The sequence below is a fragment of the Aspergillus terreus genome, genomic scaffold, assembly GCF_000149615.1.
Source record: "Aspergillus terreus NIH2624 scaffold_7 genomic scaffold, whole genome shotgun sequence".
NCBI lineage: Eukaryota > Fungi > Ascomycota > Eurotiomycetes > Eurotiales > Aspergillaceae > Aspergillus > Aspergillus terreus.
In genome coordinates, this window is record NT_165930.1 from 104,403 (window position 1) to 121,267 (window position 16,865).

At 49.4% G+C, this 16,865-nt stretch overlaps 7 protein-coding genes across 7 annotated transcripts; 3 read left to right on the plus strand and 4 right to left on the minus strand.

Annotated features, from left to right (window-relative positions):
* Positions 1 to 45: 45 nt before the first annotated feature.
* On the minus strand, positions 46 to 690 carry ATEG_04969 (uncharacterized protein; the record flags this gene model as incomplete). The annotated part of the gene is made up of 2 exons (XM_001214147.1): positions 46 to 89; positions 147 to 690. 2 exons carry the CDS (start codon positions 688 to 690, stop codon positions 46 to 48), a joined length of 588 nt encoding a protein of 195 aa, XP_001214147.1.
* Positions 691 to 1,477: 787 nt separating this feature from the next.
* Positions 1,478 to 2,392, minus strand: ATEG_04970 (uncharacterized protein; the record flags this gene model as incomplete). The annotated part of the gene is given in 3 exon segments (XM_001214148.1): positions 1,478 to 1,563; positions 1,578 to 2,249; positions 2,320 to 2,392. 3 exon segments carry the CDS (start codon positions 2,390 to 2,392, stop codon positions 1,478 to 1,480), a joined length of 831 nt encoding a protein of 276 aa, XP_001214148.1.
* Positions 2,393 to 4,724: 2,332 nt separating this feature from the next.
* ATEG_04971 (uncharacterized protein) lies at positions 4,725 to 7,007 on the plus strand (the record flags this gene model as incomplete). Its single annotated transcript, XM_001214149.1, has 3 exons — positions 4,725 to 6,492; positions 6,544 to 6,776; positions 6,957 to 7,007. 3 exons carry the CDS (start codon positions 4,725 to 4,727, stop codon positions 7,005 to 7,007), a joined length of 2,052 nt encoding a protein of 683 aa, XP_001214149.1.
* Positions 7,008 to 7,826: 819 nt separating this feature from the next.
* On the minus strand, positions 7,827 to 9,497 carry ATEG_04972 (MFS transporter; the record flags this gene model as incomplete). Its single annotated transcript, XM_001214150.1, has 1 exon — positions 7,827 to 9,497. One exon carries the CDS (start codon positions 9,495 to 9,497, stop codon positions 7,827 to 7,829), a length of 1,671 nt encoding a protein of 556 aa, XP_001214150.1.
* A 761-nt stretch (positions 9,498 to 10,258) lies between these two features.
* ATEG_04973 (uncharacterized protein) lies at positions 10,259 to 10,761 on the plus strand (the record flags this gene model as incomplete). The annotated part of the gene is made up of 3 exons (XM_001214151.1): positions 10,259 to 10,334; positions 10,366 to 10,373; positions 10,522 to 10,761. The coding sequence occupies 3 exons, from the start codon at positions 10,259 to 10,261 to the stop codon at positions 10,759 to 10,761; spliced, it is 324 nt and encodes a 107-aa protein (XP_001214151.1).
* Positions 10,762 to 11,346: 585 nt separating this feature from the next.
* On the plus strand, positions 11,347 to 12,882 carry ATEG_04974 (FAD-binding oxidoreductase; the record flags this gene model as incomplete). Its single annotated transcript, XM_001214152.1, has 3 exons — positions 11,347 to 11,487; positions 11,540 to 12,698; positions 12,758 to 12,882. The coding sequence occupies 3 exons, from the start codon at positions 11,347 to 11,349 to the stop codon at positions 12,880 to 12,882; spliced, it is 1,425 nt and encodes a 474-aa protein (XP_001214152.1).
* A 536-nt stretch (positions 12,883 to 13,418) lies between these two features.
* Positions 13,419 to 16,457, minus strand: ATEG_04975 (non-ribosomal peptide synthetase; the record flags this gene model as incomplete). The annotated part of the gene is made up of 1 exon (XM_001214153.1): positions 13,419 to 16,457. The coding sequence occupies one exon, from the start codon at positions 16,455 to 16,457 to the stop codon at positions 13,419 to 13,421; it is 3,039 nt and encodes a 1,012-aa protein (XP_001214153.1).
* Positions 16,458 to 16,865: the final 408 nt, after the last annotated feature.

A 16,865-nucleotide genomic window follows, 5' to 3' on the forward strand; every position in this document is an offset into this window, starting at 1 on the left:
TATTTATAACCTAAGAATACAGAGCTCTTTGTCAAGTTGTTTTTCTCACTTTGTAGGAGCGGCATGGGCACTGGCGTCACTCGTTCGGCCTATAAAAAGGTTGTTATCGGAATTTCTCATGTTGAATGCAGGAGGTAACGACTGACCCTGTCGAGCTTTCTTCAAATCGTCCAACAACTTCTCGTAGCGATCATATGGGCCCCCGGGTATATATTTGATGTGCACCTCTTTGTGCTTTCTTGTCCATCCCCGAGCACTTGGTCCCAGTCTGTCTGCTCCATGAACCGCACCCCCAACCATCGGACTGAGTAATTCGCTCACTTCCTTCCTGGCTGGGCTGATAAAAAGGGGATGGTGAGCCTCCATGCCTGTGGTGCATTCTTCTTCATCGGCAAGATATTCACTTTCGGGAGTGGTCGTCGAAGGATCGTATGAGGATTTGTGATGAGCGACTTCGTCGTCCGTACCTGACTTGCATGTCTCGGCTCGTTCAGGGTTCAGAATCTGCCTTTCAAAGTCGAGAGACAGCTGGCTTTGATCGCCGGGGGCTTTCATGTAGATGATGGTATGCGTTGCTCGCCACTGGCCTTGTACCAGCGGGTAGATGCAAGGCTGACTTATAGCTTTCCTGCTCGCGTGCAGCCAGCCTTGTGTTTTTGGCGTTAGATTTCGAACCAGATAGCTCGTCATGTCTTTGATCTTGTCTGTCGTTTATCTACCATGTCTGTCGAGGATACAGGGCACGCCCTGGGGCCCGTCAGCTTATGAATGAACCGCCATCTGGCTTTGGATTCCAGTCGCAGGACTATGACGAGTCTAGGTGTCATGCGTGAATCTTATTCAACGCTTCATTCCAGGCAACTGAGAATGTTTGGCGAATAAAATCCTTGTGTGATATCACTGTTTGGGGAGAAAGCTGCCGGTGGCGAAAGCTCACCTATGTACCATGGATATATTCAGTCGGCCAATATCACCCCGCACTATTCTCCTTTCCTGCATTGGACGAGAGAATAATCTGGACCGATCCATATCTTGGCTATCTGCCTCCAGATGGATTAACGTCCTACTACCCTGCGCTAAATTGTGTGGTTCATGTGTTTTTCACGGTATGTAACTATCCTTCCAACATTCAGGGAGCGATTTGGCGGTGCTTTTGTGAGCCGCAACTATCAATACACGTATATAGTTGCAGTAGACATACAGACCTTTATTACAAGCGAAGAATAATAGGGATGAAGCTCAAGAAGTGGTGGTCTGAATGAGTGTTGTGTATAGCTCTCAAGGAGGAAGCGCTAGGCCGTGACATTCTCGCAGAATGAACAGTCCATGGTGAAAGAGTAGTTAAAAGGAACAAACCGGACGCATTGAATCCACCCCCAGATCTATGGAATAGAAACTGAACTAATGGAGATAGTCTGCCAATGCCTTGTCCGTCCACTCCCACAGCTGCTTCGCCAGCGCGTCGTCTTTCGAGACCTTATCCAACTTGGACGAGAGGATCCCGACTGGCTCGTAGAACCGCCCGTTCTTTAAGTTCTCCCTGGGCGTGGTAGAAGCCCACAGCTGATTGTATGCACCCTCCTCCGGCTTCATCAGCTTCCCCATATTCGTCACATAGACAAACGCTCGGTTTGCCCAGCCCAGATTCTCGACCAACCCTGTACTAACGACGCCGGGATGTACAGAGACGGACGTGATGGAGGGATAGCGACGGGCCAGCTCTCGCGCATACAGGATATTGGCCAGCTTGCTCTGTCCGTAGCGGATCCAGGCCCCAAACGCACTGAACTTCTGCTCAGTCGTCAGGTCCGAGAAGACAATTCCTGCCAGTGGGTGCATGCGGAATCCCAACGAGGTGAGGATGACGACGCGCACATCGGCACCGGGGACAGCGGCAGTCTGTTGCAAGAGCGGCAGACACTTCTGGATCAACAGCGCGTGGCCCAGATGGTTCGTTCCGAACTGGACCTCGTAGCCGTCCTTCGTCTTTCCCGGCGGCACTGCCATGATCCCGGCATTGCACATTAGGAGGTCGAGGCGGGATTCCTGGGCCAGGAAACTCTCGGCCGCCTTATTGACCGAGGAGAGAGAGGCCAGGTCGCAGGCCAGAAATGAGACCTTGGTCCCTGATTCCTGCGCTTGTTTGATCACGGCGTCGGCACTCTTCGGATTCCTGCCGCTGATATAGATGTGCGCTGGGGAGTGCTTGGCGAGATGGATGGCCGCCGCTGCTCCGAGGCCGGCCGTTCCTAGGCATTGTCAATAAGCAAGCAGTGATGAGGTACAAATACCTCGCGGTAAGATTAATAAGGGACAGACCGCCAGTGATTAGGATGACCTTGCCCGAGAGGTCGGGAATGTCCTCCTCCGGGGTGAACGGGACTCCAACCATGATGCGTAGGACGAAGCAGCCAGGACAACGGACAACAGCGATATGGGGAGTGATGTTTCTGAGTCGATCGAGGAAATGAGATTCAGAATACCGATATGAGAAAGGAACGCTCGCGATGCCGTCTTCTTTGTTTGCCGAATGAGTAAAGTCATCGCTGACTTGAGTTGTCCCGACCCCGATCGACCATCCAGCAGGGGTCTTGTGTTCATCCGCAGGCCGGGAAAGGCAATTTAAAGCGACATCTACCACACGACTCAAGTCCAAGATGATATTCTAGCTCGCTGTAGGCGTATTTAAGACGTCTGATATGTAGCCATGTCTCTCTGTACAAGGTAATAAGTTTGCTTATATTCCATCGATCCAGCGATGGTGGTTATAGTATGGATAACGTGGAAGTACGGTAGCTTCTAATGAGGTAGTTGTTTGAGCGGATCAAGTACATAGACTACATACATTCAATCACAAACCCCCGGCAATGGAGCTGTCTTCTGCTGACAGGCCGTAGCGACAGATAGCTGGAATGATTTGACAGATAGTTCGTATGATGCGATCGCTACCTGATACTGCTTAATCGAATATATCGTCGTAAGAATGCCAAACACAATGGTGAGCAGGAAGATCCCAAACACCGCAATCCACAAACTCGACCATTGCGCAGGATTTCGTCGGTCAAGCAGGGCTTGGGAGAGGCTCTCTGGTGGCCCATGGAGAATTTCGAGCAGCTGGACCATATTATTTCTCCAATATTTGAACTCCTCGAGGTCATACACCCATCGGGGCTCACGTGCACCGCATATTGACACGCCAGATTGTTTCAGTAGCTTGTCTGTCGCCGCATCTCCACGAGGCAACAGGATATCGAAAGTCCTCAGAGCCTCGCTGAGAACTGGTTTCGGGATGATTGGGTCAGGCTCGCGATGGTGGTTGATGAGACAAATCTCGTGCTGATAGAACGAGAGTGTACGGTGTCCTCTCTGACCCGTCAGTCTCAAGTGATCTTGCAAATTGCTAGTCCATCTTATGTGCAGACCACATAGATTTTTCAAATTCGCCAGGGTCAGGGATCCGTCGATCTGAAAGCGAGTTGATATAGTCCAGCCGCCAGTTCGATCCTCCGGGAATAGCGACGCCACAAATTGGTCAACTTTCTGAGAGCTGTACCACCTGGTATGGCTATCGCGTGTGTTGAGTCGCCCGATGGGCCGGTTGTTCTCGACATACACGTTGAGGCAGAGCCACAGGCGAACCGCCAGTTCTATGGATCGACCAACGGCTGCATCCGAAGCACCTGGGAGTTTTTCTTTTGCCCGAGCAATCGTCTCCTCCAGCGTCGAGGACCGGTTTTGTCGCATTGTCTGTATGATCTGCAGGAGGCTCTCGAAGTCCTGCGAAGCAAATTGCATCTCACAGGAACGCAAGTCTTTGAGAGTCTTTGCGATGTAGAAGAAAAATAAGGCGTAATCTTCTTCCACAAAACTCCCCAACCCTGTCTTCATGCTTGGCCAGAGTGCGTTGATGATATTCCATTTTCTCCATTTTTCCCAATTGTGTATCTTCTCAGTGACGGAGCGAGAAAAAAGGTCCTCCTTTGTCGTTGCCATGCCCATTCGCCCCGTTGGTGACTTACTCTGCCTTAGTACGCGGCTTTTCGGCTGGATCCATACAATAGGGTTCTGTGGAATAAAGATGTAAATTAATGTCCGTTGGTGACGATGGCAGATGCTAATGAATAGGGGGTCAGTGAAGTTAGGTGTCGCTCAGCAGGCTCAGCCCCATTAGAAAGCGCGAGGCTAGGGCCCTCGACCACAGCCCTGTCAGTCCCATTGATCATGCATCACAGCTGCTAGGTGATTCATATTCTGACTGATCTGTTTAGTCAGTATATTTCTCCAACCCCAAACGTTGTCGGCACTCCTTAGCGCCGGTCTTGTACCCGACGGGTTTTCCTCGCGATAGGATTTAGATTTCTTTCTCAAGTATTATTTGGCCATGGTGATGGGACTGCAAGTGCATGGATTGTACGCTTCGCTCACGAGTAGAGCCAGGAATATGGGGTAATCTACGCTGACGTGTAACGTAACATCCAAAGGGCAAGATACTGCTTGCTTTTGCGAGGCACAGTCCGTAGAGTGGTTGTTGCACAACTGCGCCACTGCCCCCGTGGGCCAATTATGATCGATGACAGCGCTCCCCGTCCATCGTGGCCAAGAACTCCTCTGTCTGCAATTTATGGGCCTTCACGGTGCTGATACATGCGTCACCGACTCGAATCTTTCCCATTTCTGAGAAATAAACATGCTCCGCACCCCAGAATCCAGCCAGAGTGATCAGCATGCTCTATCCGCGACAGGTAGAGTACCGTGAACAGAGGCATCGGGGTCACACTGACACAAAATGTCCGGATGCAGGAATCCCGTTGCCGCCGGTCGATATAATGGTGCTCGCGAGGCCAAACACGGTAACCGAAGAACGCTCAGATACGAGAGATCCGACCGGAAACCCGACATATGGCATCTTGCGTCCGACATCCTCATCTGAGGTTTATAGAGTTGGGCGATATTACGTGGGAGTCCTGAAGGAGCTGCCACCTCCTGATATTATCTACGACGAATGGAACGAACATATATGTGGTGATCTTATCAACCACCTCTTAGCCGTCACGGATAGCCTTCCCAACGATATACCAGATGATCACCTCATAATAGAACCTGTACTGTGCATGGCCGGCAAGACAAAATCCATGAGGCTGACCACTCATGAAAGGCATGCCAGGGGCAAGGTCATGCTAGAGCCGATGGTTTGGATCCACTGCGGCAGCCGAAAATGCAGGAGAAAGGTCAAGGAGACCATACATCAAGCTCGATTCTTACAGAACTTCCTTCAGAGGTTCGGTATGGCGGAGGCTCACATTGCACTGGAAGCGCCGTGGCCAGCAGCGCATATCGCATCGACAGCAGATCAGCAATATTCATCTGCATCAGAGGAACAGAAAGTATCGGTAGATGACCAGGATCGCAGGCTCTACGATTCAGGGTACGACTCGGCGAGTCTAATGTCCTACACTCCGTCCATTTCCTCTCTCATGTATTCTGAAATGTCTTCTCGCTCTATGTGGCAGCCTTCTTCCACGGCGAGCACGTCCCCCAGCCAACCTGGAAATCGTATTCCTTTCATTTCCCAACACTACTACTCCTCGCCGCCTTCCATTCATGGACAACTATCCCAGTGGCCCCTCACCGTCAATCATGAAGCCCCGGCTTTTCCTGGTGCGAGGACCAGGAATTTGCCTTATTCAAGACGAGGCAGCAATGTTGATCATCCTCCGATGAGTCTTAGTGCCAGTGAATATGCAGAGAACGGCAGTAGCGACAGCTACATAAGGCCACGACAAACGATATGCGACGTCGACGATCGACAGTTGGCACTATCCTTTGCTATTCAACTGCGATATGACATACACAGTGCATGTGGTATTGGGACTCGATTTTGCCTCCATGATTCTGGCTCGTCCTTCTCAACAATTGGGGGACTTATAGTAGTGGACAATTCGGTATTCGGCTTGACGACTGCACATGGAATCATTGCTTGCCTTGATGCGTCAAAAACGCCATCGAGTTCTGATACAGATGAAGATACGTCCGAATCTGGCTCCGATTCTGACCCTTCATTCCCTGTCGGTATATCTAAGCCCAGGAATAGGCGTCGTGACTACAGCAGAGGTAGCGAAGTAGCCACCCAGGGTACTGCCCAACACGAATGGTCGCCAGTCTTGGTGCCAAGTATTGTATCTTACAAGGGCCGAGGAACTCTGACCGGGGACTACGGGCTTCCAACGCAGTCCCCGCCTATGTCTGACTTTGCACTTGTTGAACTGGATTGCAATCTTCTGGGTACACTGAAAAATAGTTATCGTGATCCAAGTACATCAATTATTAAGGATATTTCTGGCTCTCTGGACAACAATCAGCTCTCGGCGGGGGAAGTTCTCATTATCACTTCATCTAATGTCATTCCAGGATACCTCCTTGATGGCACTGCGTCAGTTATCTTACGAGGAACTGCCATGCGCACTAAGAAGATACAGATTCAGATTTCTCATGGTTTGTAAATCGCACAATATTCCTCGTTACATTTTTCTAACTGCCATGTAGGCGAAGGGATATCAGGAGCGTGGGTTGTTCGCGACCACCTGGTATGCGGTTGCATATTTGCAGCCTATAATACGGGCAGATATCTTCACATGCTACCTATTGAAGACACATTACGCAGCATTTTCCAATTTACAAATTCCACGAGTGTCCGAATTGCTACAACCAACGATCTTGCAGGTCCACCTTCGCCTGCTTCGAAACATCCAGCTGGCTTACCAGGTGATATGCCTGATGTGATTAGAAACATGAGTCTCCAAGAGCCAGAAACCAGACTATTTGAAGCTTGGGGACAAACGCTCCAAAATGCACCACCCGGAATAATTTCTCCCAGATCCAGCTCAACACTTGACCCTCGTATATGCCACAACGATTCCATAAATACAGTCTATAATGGGCCCACTAACTGCTTATAGGTTACCAGGTGCCATCTGATCCGCGACGATTCTTCAGGCAGGGAAGAGTAAGTTTGTCATGCGATTTAATCTGGTCTTTTATCGTCACTGATAGAAATGAAGGTGTTTTCTATTATGTGGCACGAAAACGCCGGCACAGCTGCACACAGAACCAATGCTACAATTATAGCCGGCCAGTTTGGTGAGCCAGTTTACAGCCATATTCGAAGAATGGTGGTAGTCAAAGAGTATACCAATTGTGCATGGTGCTTGTATGTATAGCGAATTCGTCGACGAGACACAGTTTACTGACCCGCATTCTTCAGCCCCATATACACCTATCGCAATCAAGGTCTATCAAAATCCGGGACCGATAGTGCCAAACAAGCAGTCATATACATGGAAGGGAGCGAACCAGTTGCTTCACTATCTGACCCCCGGATGCTCAGCAAAGCGCTGGAAGTTAGGCCAGCGAGTTCAGATATTCAACTTAGCCCTATGTCGCGGTTGAACTTTGGAAAACTCTTCACCGTGGAGCATAATGTCAAGGTGCTGCATATTGGGAGGATTACTGAACGATCGATGCCAGACTTCTTGACTTACGCACGGCGCGAGTTATGGGTCTGATGCTCGGTTATACAGATGCTACAACTTACGTTCATGTCCTCACCTTATAGTTACATCTATCGAATCAATGCAGTCTGATGTAGGGCCTCTAATGTCCCAGTCGTCACGTCCCGTATCTAGTCTCGAAGACAGTCACTTAGATCAATTATAGATGTCTGTATGTGTCTGTGTAGTCTATCAAAATCTACCTCCACTGTTATTACTATCTCCAATCATTACCTGCCTCCTTCAATAACACGTCGGCTCTTTCGTCTAGTTTGTTCCTTAATCTTTTGTGAACCTCGCGCGGAGTCGCTCACCAAACACATAGAATACGTATGGTATCAGAACCATAGCGAGTCCGATAAAAGCCAGCAGCCAGGACGCCCATTGGAGTCCAAGGCGGTCATACATCTGGGTGATGAACAGAGGGAACGCGGCGCCCCCTCCTGATCGCAGGAACACCTTAGCAGCAAGGGCGGATGCGGCGTAGCGATGGTATGAGTCAATGATATAGTTGTTGACTGCATAATAGCACAGAACCATGCCAAATCCAAATGCAATCCCAGAGGATGCTGGACCAACCCAGATGATATGCTTGAACGACGTGGCACCGAGGATAAAAAGCGATATCGTGATGAATGGGGCTCCAATGAGCGCGCCAATGAGTCGATCCTCAGGCGTGGGTTTCCGTTTTTGACAGATTCCTCTGAACTGCTTCTCGATGGCAGGTGTGCAAAGCAAAGAAAACCCAGCCCCAATGAGAATAGGGATGAACATGAGGCCAATCTGGCCATCATTATATCCGTATAATCTCCCAAAGATGACGGGGTAGGCAAAGAAGAATGCATAGAGCATGGAATATATCAAGACAATATACATGCACATCAGGTCGAGGACCGGCTCTGTCATGATCATAGTGACCGGCCGAATCAAGCTTGTCTTGACGATTTCGCGGAAAGTAAGCTTCACTTTTTCCTGCTCGGTGATGATGTTTGGGTTCCCGGTTTCCTTCCTTAGCCTTGCTGCGCGTCGTTTGAGGATGACAGGAGCATACGTTTCTGGAATCAGGCCCACGAGGATCATAACAACACCCGCAAATGCCATGTTGGTCCAGAAGAAGAGATCTAGGCGATGGGAGCCAACGTTGATCCAACCGCAGACAATCGGCCCAATGACGGGACCACAATATGGCGCCGCGGCGAAGTATGCAATGGCCATTCCGCGGTCTTCAATGGACCAGATATCGGCAATAGTTCCACCAGCTAATGCCAATCCCGAGCTTGAGAAAACTCCACACAAAAACCGACAAGCCAGAAGTCCTCCTATATTCGGAGACAGGGCGCAGGGAATGTTGAAGATGACGTAAAGACCCAGTGACAAGATGTAAACTGGCTGCCGACCGATGATCTCAGACAATGGAGACCACAGCAATGGCCCAACCATGAAACCGCAGACCATAATGGAGCAAGTAAGAATCGCAACCTCCTGAGAGACGTTGTAATTTTTCTCGATCAAATTGAGACCACCAGTGACGATGGCAGAGCCATATGCAATGCAGACAACTAGAAGCGAAGCTATGATCGTGATGTACCATCGGTAGAGGCGAGACCAGTTGTGAGGGTTGTCGGGGTCATGAAGGGTAAAAGTAACGAACTCTGCGGTTTTGTAACCCTTTTCAAGGTCCCTTCCGGATGGCGTCTCTGCTGGGGGACGCTCTGTTCGGATCTTCTCGAGGGTTGCTTCAGGGACAAGACCGGTCTCGGTTTCGAGTGTGTATTCTTCGGGGAATACGGGGTCTTCCTCGCGGCCAACGTCGGGATAATTTGAGTCCAGCGGCGGTGGTCTTTCTGGCACTCCAAGTTCGTGGAGGGTCTCGACAGTTTCCGTTCTCTGTAGCGTTCGATCCTCCGGGTGTCGATTCCCCGGGGATCCTGGTTCACGTGGCGCAGACATTGCGAAGGAAGATGGTCTTTGTTGATATCTTTCGTCAGTGCAAGCAGTGTGTGGAAGACGTATGCCAGCCTTTTATAATTGAAAGCCCCTCATAGTGCTTATAGATCGCGTCTATCTGTAGCCGACATATTCCCGAACTAGACCGAGTCACCACCACCGCTGATGGAGGTTCCGTGTGCGTTAGTATGTTTTCCGGATGACGTCTACACTATCCACAGACTACTGTAAGGAGTATTTCCAGGCCAGAACAATAGCTAAAGGAAGTTCCTAAATGACTTCAGGTGCCTCATTGCTCCACCAGGCGGGCCGCCCGGCTTTAGAAGATCGGGCCACTCGCCGTAGCCTTGTTATCATAGTTCCCTGGATAGATGCCGGTGGAGCTGTTTACCTTTTTGGGAGCCATCTCCAGTGACTCAAGGTCTCGAGTTATTGTTCGAATGATATACCCTTGACTTGGTATTGTCATGGACTTTGGAAGCTCGCAAAATAGGGGCGAAACATGCAGGGGTCCGTAGTACTGAGTCATCGCAGAATGCATGCTTTTCCCCATCTGAATCATCAAAAATGGCTCTTGTTGGTCTAGATAAAGTTTGGAAGCGACGGAGGAACTTCGGTACCGAGCAAACACCGAGAAAAAGGCCCAGCTCCGTTTTCGGCCCTTGCATATAGGTACAAATGGCGCGAGAGTCTTTTTCTCTTGTATTCTATAATATAATTAGATGCATCCATTCGATATAACTTGAGTAGAGATATCAACTATCATGAGTAACCAGATCGAAAAGGCGTGTATCGTGAACCTGGAGGGCGTATACTATATGCTGTTGGAATTCTGCAGAGGTACGGTTTCCAGGCGATATATAGCAGGTAGGTAGAGAAGTATGTGTCAGGTTTACACACGCTAATAATTTTGCCGGTTTTGAAACATGAAATTGAAGACTCTGGGTTCATCAATCCAATATCCCAAGATATTTATCAGTTAGCCACCCTTGAATCCATACGTGAAATAAGTGCAATCTGTGCCTAGATACATGATCCGCCCCGCTCCGCTCCGCTGTGGATCTGTGATGCGGATATGACACCCTACTTGAACTTCACTCTCCAACAGCAATGTGTTTTCGATAGCGTGACCATGTTCGGGACAATTGGTGTTCCCATGGCATCTTTCCTTGCGTCTCATGTTGTCCAATACAGTCTGTCACACACCCCACCGTTTCCATGGAAGAAGCATTTTATTCTTGAACTATATGTGAACTGCGTCAACTGAATACATCTGGTGGAAGAACTGGACCTCCCACGTTCGGAAGACTATATCTTGTTATTTTAATGTCAACCCCGCTTCCCCGTCTCTGATCCACATCTGAGTTTCTTGAAAAGTTTCAGTTTTTAGCGAAGCTAATAACTCTGTCTGTAGTGCAGGGTTCGCAGCTTGCTTTATCAAACCATGCAAAATAAAGAAGTGTGGCAAGATTGCCATGCAAATACCTCATTTAAGAATTTTCGAACTGCTATATGTGGGTAAAGTTTGCCAGATTCCTGATTCTGCACGATGATGCTTTCGGTATATGACTTTTCGATGTTAATGAATCCTGTTTTCTGGGGCCCCAAAAGGCGCAAACACGTCGCGTGTATCTATCCTCATTTATCCTCATGTTTGGTTATCTTCGTATGCACCTCTATAGAAATAGTAACATTGTTGCAAGTGTTTCTGTCATGTTTCGCAGCAAGTTTAGATGAAGATAGCCTTCAGGTGAACTTTGAACATCCGAGGAAGTTTATAAAGCACCCCCTCTTAGTATGCGAATTGCAAACCTTTGAAGCTGGAAAACAACTACTCTCTGAATCACAGAATATGGCTGCCTTCCCGATCACCCTTGAACAAGCACAGGATCTGAGATCTCGATTAGCAGACTCTGCGATTGTTCTCCTTCCTGATTCGGATGGTTATGACGACAGCTTGAAGAAATGGTCCACTATTGGGTGCCAACGCTCAGTAAATGTTCCATGATATTTGGCATGCATGAAAGCCTTCCTAACATACACAGGGAGTAACTGTTCGCCCAAAGAATGCGCAAAGCATAGCGAAGGCCGTGTTGTTTGCTAGCCACCACAAGATCGATCTTGCAGTCAAGGGCGGGGGCCATTCCACAGATACCTCCTCGTCGACCGACGGGGGAATACTGATCGACCTTTCCAGTATGAAAGAGATCAGCGTGGACGAATCCTCCAAGCAAATTGCCGCCCAGGGCGGAGCGTTGTGGGAAGATGTGTATCAAGTAACGTCGCAGCACGGCCTTGCAGTGGTGGGGGCCACTATCAGCTGCACGGGGGTCGGGGGACTTACGCTCCGCGGGGGCTACGGATATCTGACCCCGCAACACGGACTGGTCATCGATAATCTCTTGGAAGCCCATGTGGTCACCGCCGACGGCAGCATTCTCACTGCTTCTGCACAGCAAAATCCGGATTTGTTTTGGGCTGTCCGAGGGGCTGGTCAGAACGTTGGGGTCGTTACAGAGCTTGTCTTCCAGGCATACGACCAAAAGCATATGGTATGGAGCGGGACCAGGGTCTATGGAAGTGACAAATTATCCGAAATCCACGAGGCACTAGATGCAGCCCTAGTTCATCCTCACGGGAAGGCAGCAGCGCAGTGCCTTTATTCTCTGTCTCCTCAACCAGGCAATCCTCCTGTGGTGACAATTGTTCTGTTTTTTGATGGACCCGAAAAAGAAGCGAGAAGCCACTTCTCCCGACTTCTCTCAATAGAATGTGTCACTGACGACATGAGGATGAGGGATTACGCAGAAGCGAACTCTATGCTTAATGCAGGAGTTCCGCCAGGAGGTCGGAAAGTCATCTTGGGGGTGCAATGGGTTTCCCCTGTTCGCCTGGAATTTGCTTCAGCAGTGATGGAAGAAGTCAGCTGTCATCTGGCAGCCGAGACAGATATGTCTCAAAGTGTTCTGGTCATCGACTATTTTGACCAGAAACAGGCCTGTTGTACGCCCATGGAAGCAACAGCCTTTCCTGCCCGGAGAGACACGCTGAATGGGGCGCTTATTCTCCAGTGGACGGACCAGGAGAAAGACAAAGATGTCTTATCGTGGGGGCAAAAGATCCAGATGATGTGTGAGGATGAATTGCGACGCTGTGGTCGCACGCCTGACAAGTTGGTTTCGAACTTTCTAGGATATACAACAGGTGAGTAGGCCCTCAAGCAGGCCGACCCCCGGAGTAGCGCGCTGACTTTTACTTTTTAGGGGACTCGGTCTCAGCAGTGGATATGTTTGGCACCAATGCCTCTCGCTTGTTGGAGATCAAGAAGAGATATGACCCCCAAAACCTTTTCAATAAGTTGAATCCTCTTAATTCAGGGACAAAGTGAATGGTTTGATAGTATGATCTACTAGTCCGAGGGTAATACTAGGCATTCCTGGGTAATGAGGTGATGGCAATATCTGTTGACTGGAGTAGTAAATAGTGAAGATTGAGATAAGGCAAAGTATACGTGTCTACTTATGAGACAGCTGAATTGTAGAAACGGTGTCTGATATTTAGCCCGACTATATCTGTGCCGTGTGTCTCGCTGTCTAGTCAACGTCCATCAATGGTAAACATTGTTTGACTACGTTTCCGTAACACCCCCTGGACTTTTCGGTCGAGGCACCACCCTGCTGGATTATGATATCCTGCATCTACGGGCAAGTGATAAACAAAGCAGGATACATAAAAATACAGCGTTACTTCATGTGAGTTCATAAAATAGATATTGCTTTCTGCATACTAAGGAGACTGGGACACTATAGACATTCACTTCAAAGGCCTTGCCAGTAACCACTACTGATTGTTGCATCAACTGACACTCATAGGGACCCGACACTTGGAATCAAATATGGACGAGTCTTCCATATAAGAACACCCCTACTTCGAAGTTCCACAACCGTCACCGCAGAGAGTGAAATAGCCTCTTTTCTCCCAGAATTCGACAAAGGATCGCAGTAACTTATGATCCAAAGGAACATATTGGATATCCGGACGGTCCGCCAAGGCATAAACGGTGTTTTTGGCGTCATACACAGGCGTGTTCATGCTGGTCTGTAGACGCGACAAACCATCCAGAACTGGTTCCTGTAGCAACGGCAGCATGGGTTCTAAGGGATTTCCCGAAGCCTGGCGAACCGTTTCCACCCAATCTGCATATGGAATTTGCTCCACGAGATAACCTGCTTCTTTGAGGAGGTCGTAAGTCCCCTCAAGGGAAACAGAATTTGCAGGGTCCGGAGACACGAGATGGTAGCCGTGACCGAGATTGTCATTATTTGCCGCGATATGAATCATAGCGGCACAAACATAGTCAACGGTCACATATTCCAAGCGCTGTCGTGGAAGATGAGGATAGCATCCAGTCTGGATACAGCCCACGATGAAACGGGCGAAAAAGTCATCGGGATTTCCGATTGCCCTCTGGCTGTCCCCAATTACAAACCCTGGGCGGTAGATGGCCGCTGGCAATCCCCGACGCATTGCTCGTTGGATCATCTCATCGGCCACCCATTGACTTTGCGCATAGCCCATGTCGTACAGGAGAGAGTCGCGATGGGGTAAAAGGGACTCATCCTCAAGGACACGTTCGGTGTTATTAACATGGCCGGTGACGTTCCACGCATCGATAGACGAAAGATAATGCAGTGCCTTTGGTCGGCCACTGCGAGCAACCTGTATGACGTTCCGTGTTCCTGTCACGTTTGCGTCGAAATGGGCATCATAGGGCTCGCACCAATTCACTCGCGCACCCACATGAAAGATAACAGAGGCCCAGTTGGCTAGCCACTGGAATTTCTCTTCGCCTAGGCCCAGTGTATCCTTGGACAGGTCCCCATCCAGAACGATGATCTTCTGCACCTTTTCCAGACTGCCGTCCCAGAGATCATATTTTTCCATTGCCTTCTGGATACGGCCTGCTGGGGTGAGATTGCCACTCCCCCGAGCGAGGCAAGCAACATTTTTTACAGTTGGCATAGAGAGAAGGGCATGAAGCAGAAACGACCCAACAAATCCAGTCGCCCCTGTAACAAAGACCCGTCTCTCGGTATCACTTTGCCAGTCGGGGGGCAATACCAGGTCGTCCGCAAGGCGAGAGTCATTCTGCCATCGCTGAAGTTGTTCATCCGGTCCAATCTTTGCTTCGTTGGACGACCCAAGGAATGCCACGAGACGTTCGATAGTCGGATTCTCATACAGCTGTGCTAAGGTGATAGATCTCCCGTGGTCTTTTTTGATCGCTCCAACGAGCCTAGCAGCTTGAAGTGACGTAAGTCCATGGGAAATAATGTTATCTTGGTTACCAATCCCAGGAACATTGAGGTATTCCTGTAGTTTTGACCGGAGCCTATCACCTAAACTCGCTTGGTGTGTCGAGTCTTCCTTTTCCTGCTTTTCTGCAGACATCTCCATATCAGGCCGTAAGGATTCGCGATCGACCTTGCCGTTACTTGTAAGAGGAAACTTTTGAACTTGCTTTACCATATCGGGCACCATGTATGGAGGCAACCGTTCCCTTGCCCAGCTGGTAAGATCCTGAGACTCGCCCATTTGCGTCGGCGAGTCGAAAACGACATATGCCGCCAAGATATCCGATGTTTCTTGCTTGTGTTGAATAGCCACACAGGCATGCACAGATGGGTGCATTTCGAGTGTGCGTTCAATGTCACCTAGTTCCACGCGGTGACCGGATCGTTTGATCTGCTTGTCTGCCCTGCCAATATAGTCCAACACGCCTGGCCTTCTCCACTCGCCTAGATCGCTGGTCCGATACAGGCGTACTGCTGGCCCTTCCTCTCCAAGATCAGAAGCGGGGATATCAATGAACTTTTCCTGGGTTTCTTGGGGTCGATGCAAGTAGCCGCGCGAGACCTGGGGGCCAGAGACGCAGATTTCTCCCCGTATGCCAATGTCGGTTATTAACTCGCGTTGTTCATTCAGCAAGTAGATCTTAGTTTCTCCGAGAGGCTGTCCGATGCTGAGGCGGGGAGCTTCCGCCTCTGCGAGGTCAACAAGCCCCATTGTCACCCAAATGGTGGTCTCTGTTGGGCCATATGCGTTCCATAAATATTGAGGTGGGCTGCTGCCCAGCACCATTCTCATCGAGGTAACATTTGCAGCTTCACCTCCAACAATCACATGACGGCAGCCCCCAAAGCTCTCTGGAGCAGACAAGGCGATGGCGTTAAACAGAGCGGTTGGAAAAATCATGACCGTGATATTGTTCTCTCTCAGAAAACGACCGACAGTGGTGGGATCCGTTACGACCAGTTTGGGGATTCGTATAGCTGTTGCGCCAGAGAGAAGTGCTCCCCAGATCTCGAACAGCGAAAAGTCAAATCCCGGGTTGATAAACATGCTCATGCGGTCCGATGGACCAGGAGGCAAAGTGGGGAAGCTATTCAGGACATGGAGGATGCTTCCGGAGGAGATTTGGATTGGCTTTGGCCGGCCAGTAGAGCCCGACGTGAATAGAATGTGGCTACAGTGAGTTGCGTCGCAGTTGGCCCGCAGAGAGATCTCGTTTTCAGCTTGAATAGGATGCTGTGTGTCGGTAATATTGTCGAAATCGAGGATGGTAAACTCGCTTAACCCATCAGTGAGGTCACTGCTGGTGATAATATACCGGGCATTGATATCGTTCAGCATGGCGGTAAGGCGCATAGAAGGCATGGATGGCTCAACAGGCACACATGTACCCCCGGATCGAAGCACCGCAATCTGCGAAATAACCTGCTTGTATCCTGACTCGAATACGATGCCGACAGGCTCCGACATCCTCAATCCCTTTTCTTGGAGTACTTCCACGAGAAGGTCAGCCCGCCGAATAATGCCTTGGTAGCTGATAGCTAAGCTGCTGTCAAGGATTGCCGTGTCATTAGGTGATGCTCGAGCCTTTTGAATCAGAACTTGTTCCATTTTGTGGCAGTTGATGGGGTGTATGAAACCGCGTGTACTTTCTTTCTGTTCAAATTTCCGGTAAAGGAGATGAGAATTCGATTCCTTATAGCATGCGTACAATCCGTCTTATTGATCCTTTGGCCGTTTTTATATACCCTATTTTGAAGGCCATGCCTTCTGTAGTCCCGTCATTTCAGGGCACATTTGGAACTTGAGTTAGTCTATGAGTATGAGATAGTGAACTCTAGGAAAACAGAACTGAAATCAACTCTGTGCTTGGGCCTCATAACTTACTGAATAGGAAATATTACATTATTGCTTTGTCAGATTTTCCTGCACTTCTACCGATGCCTCGCATACCTTTCCTTGTCGCCTCATCTTGCAGCAAAGAGGCCTAAGCGCTCCCCCCCATCCTAGGAATAACAA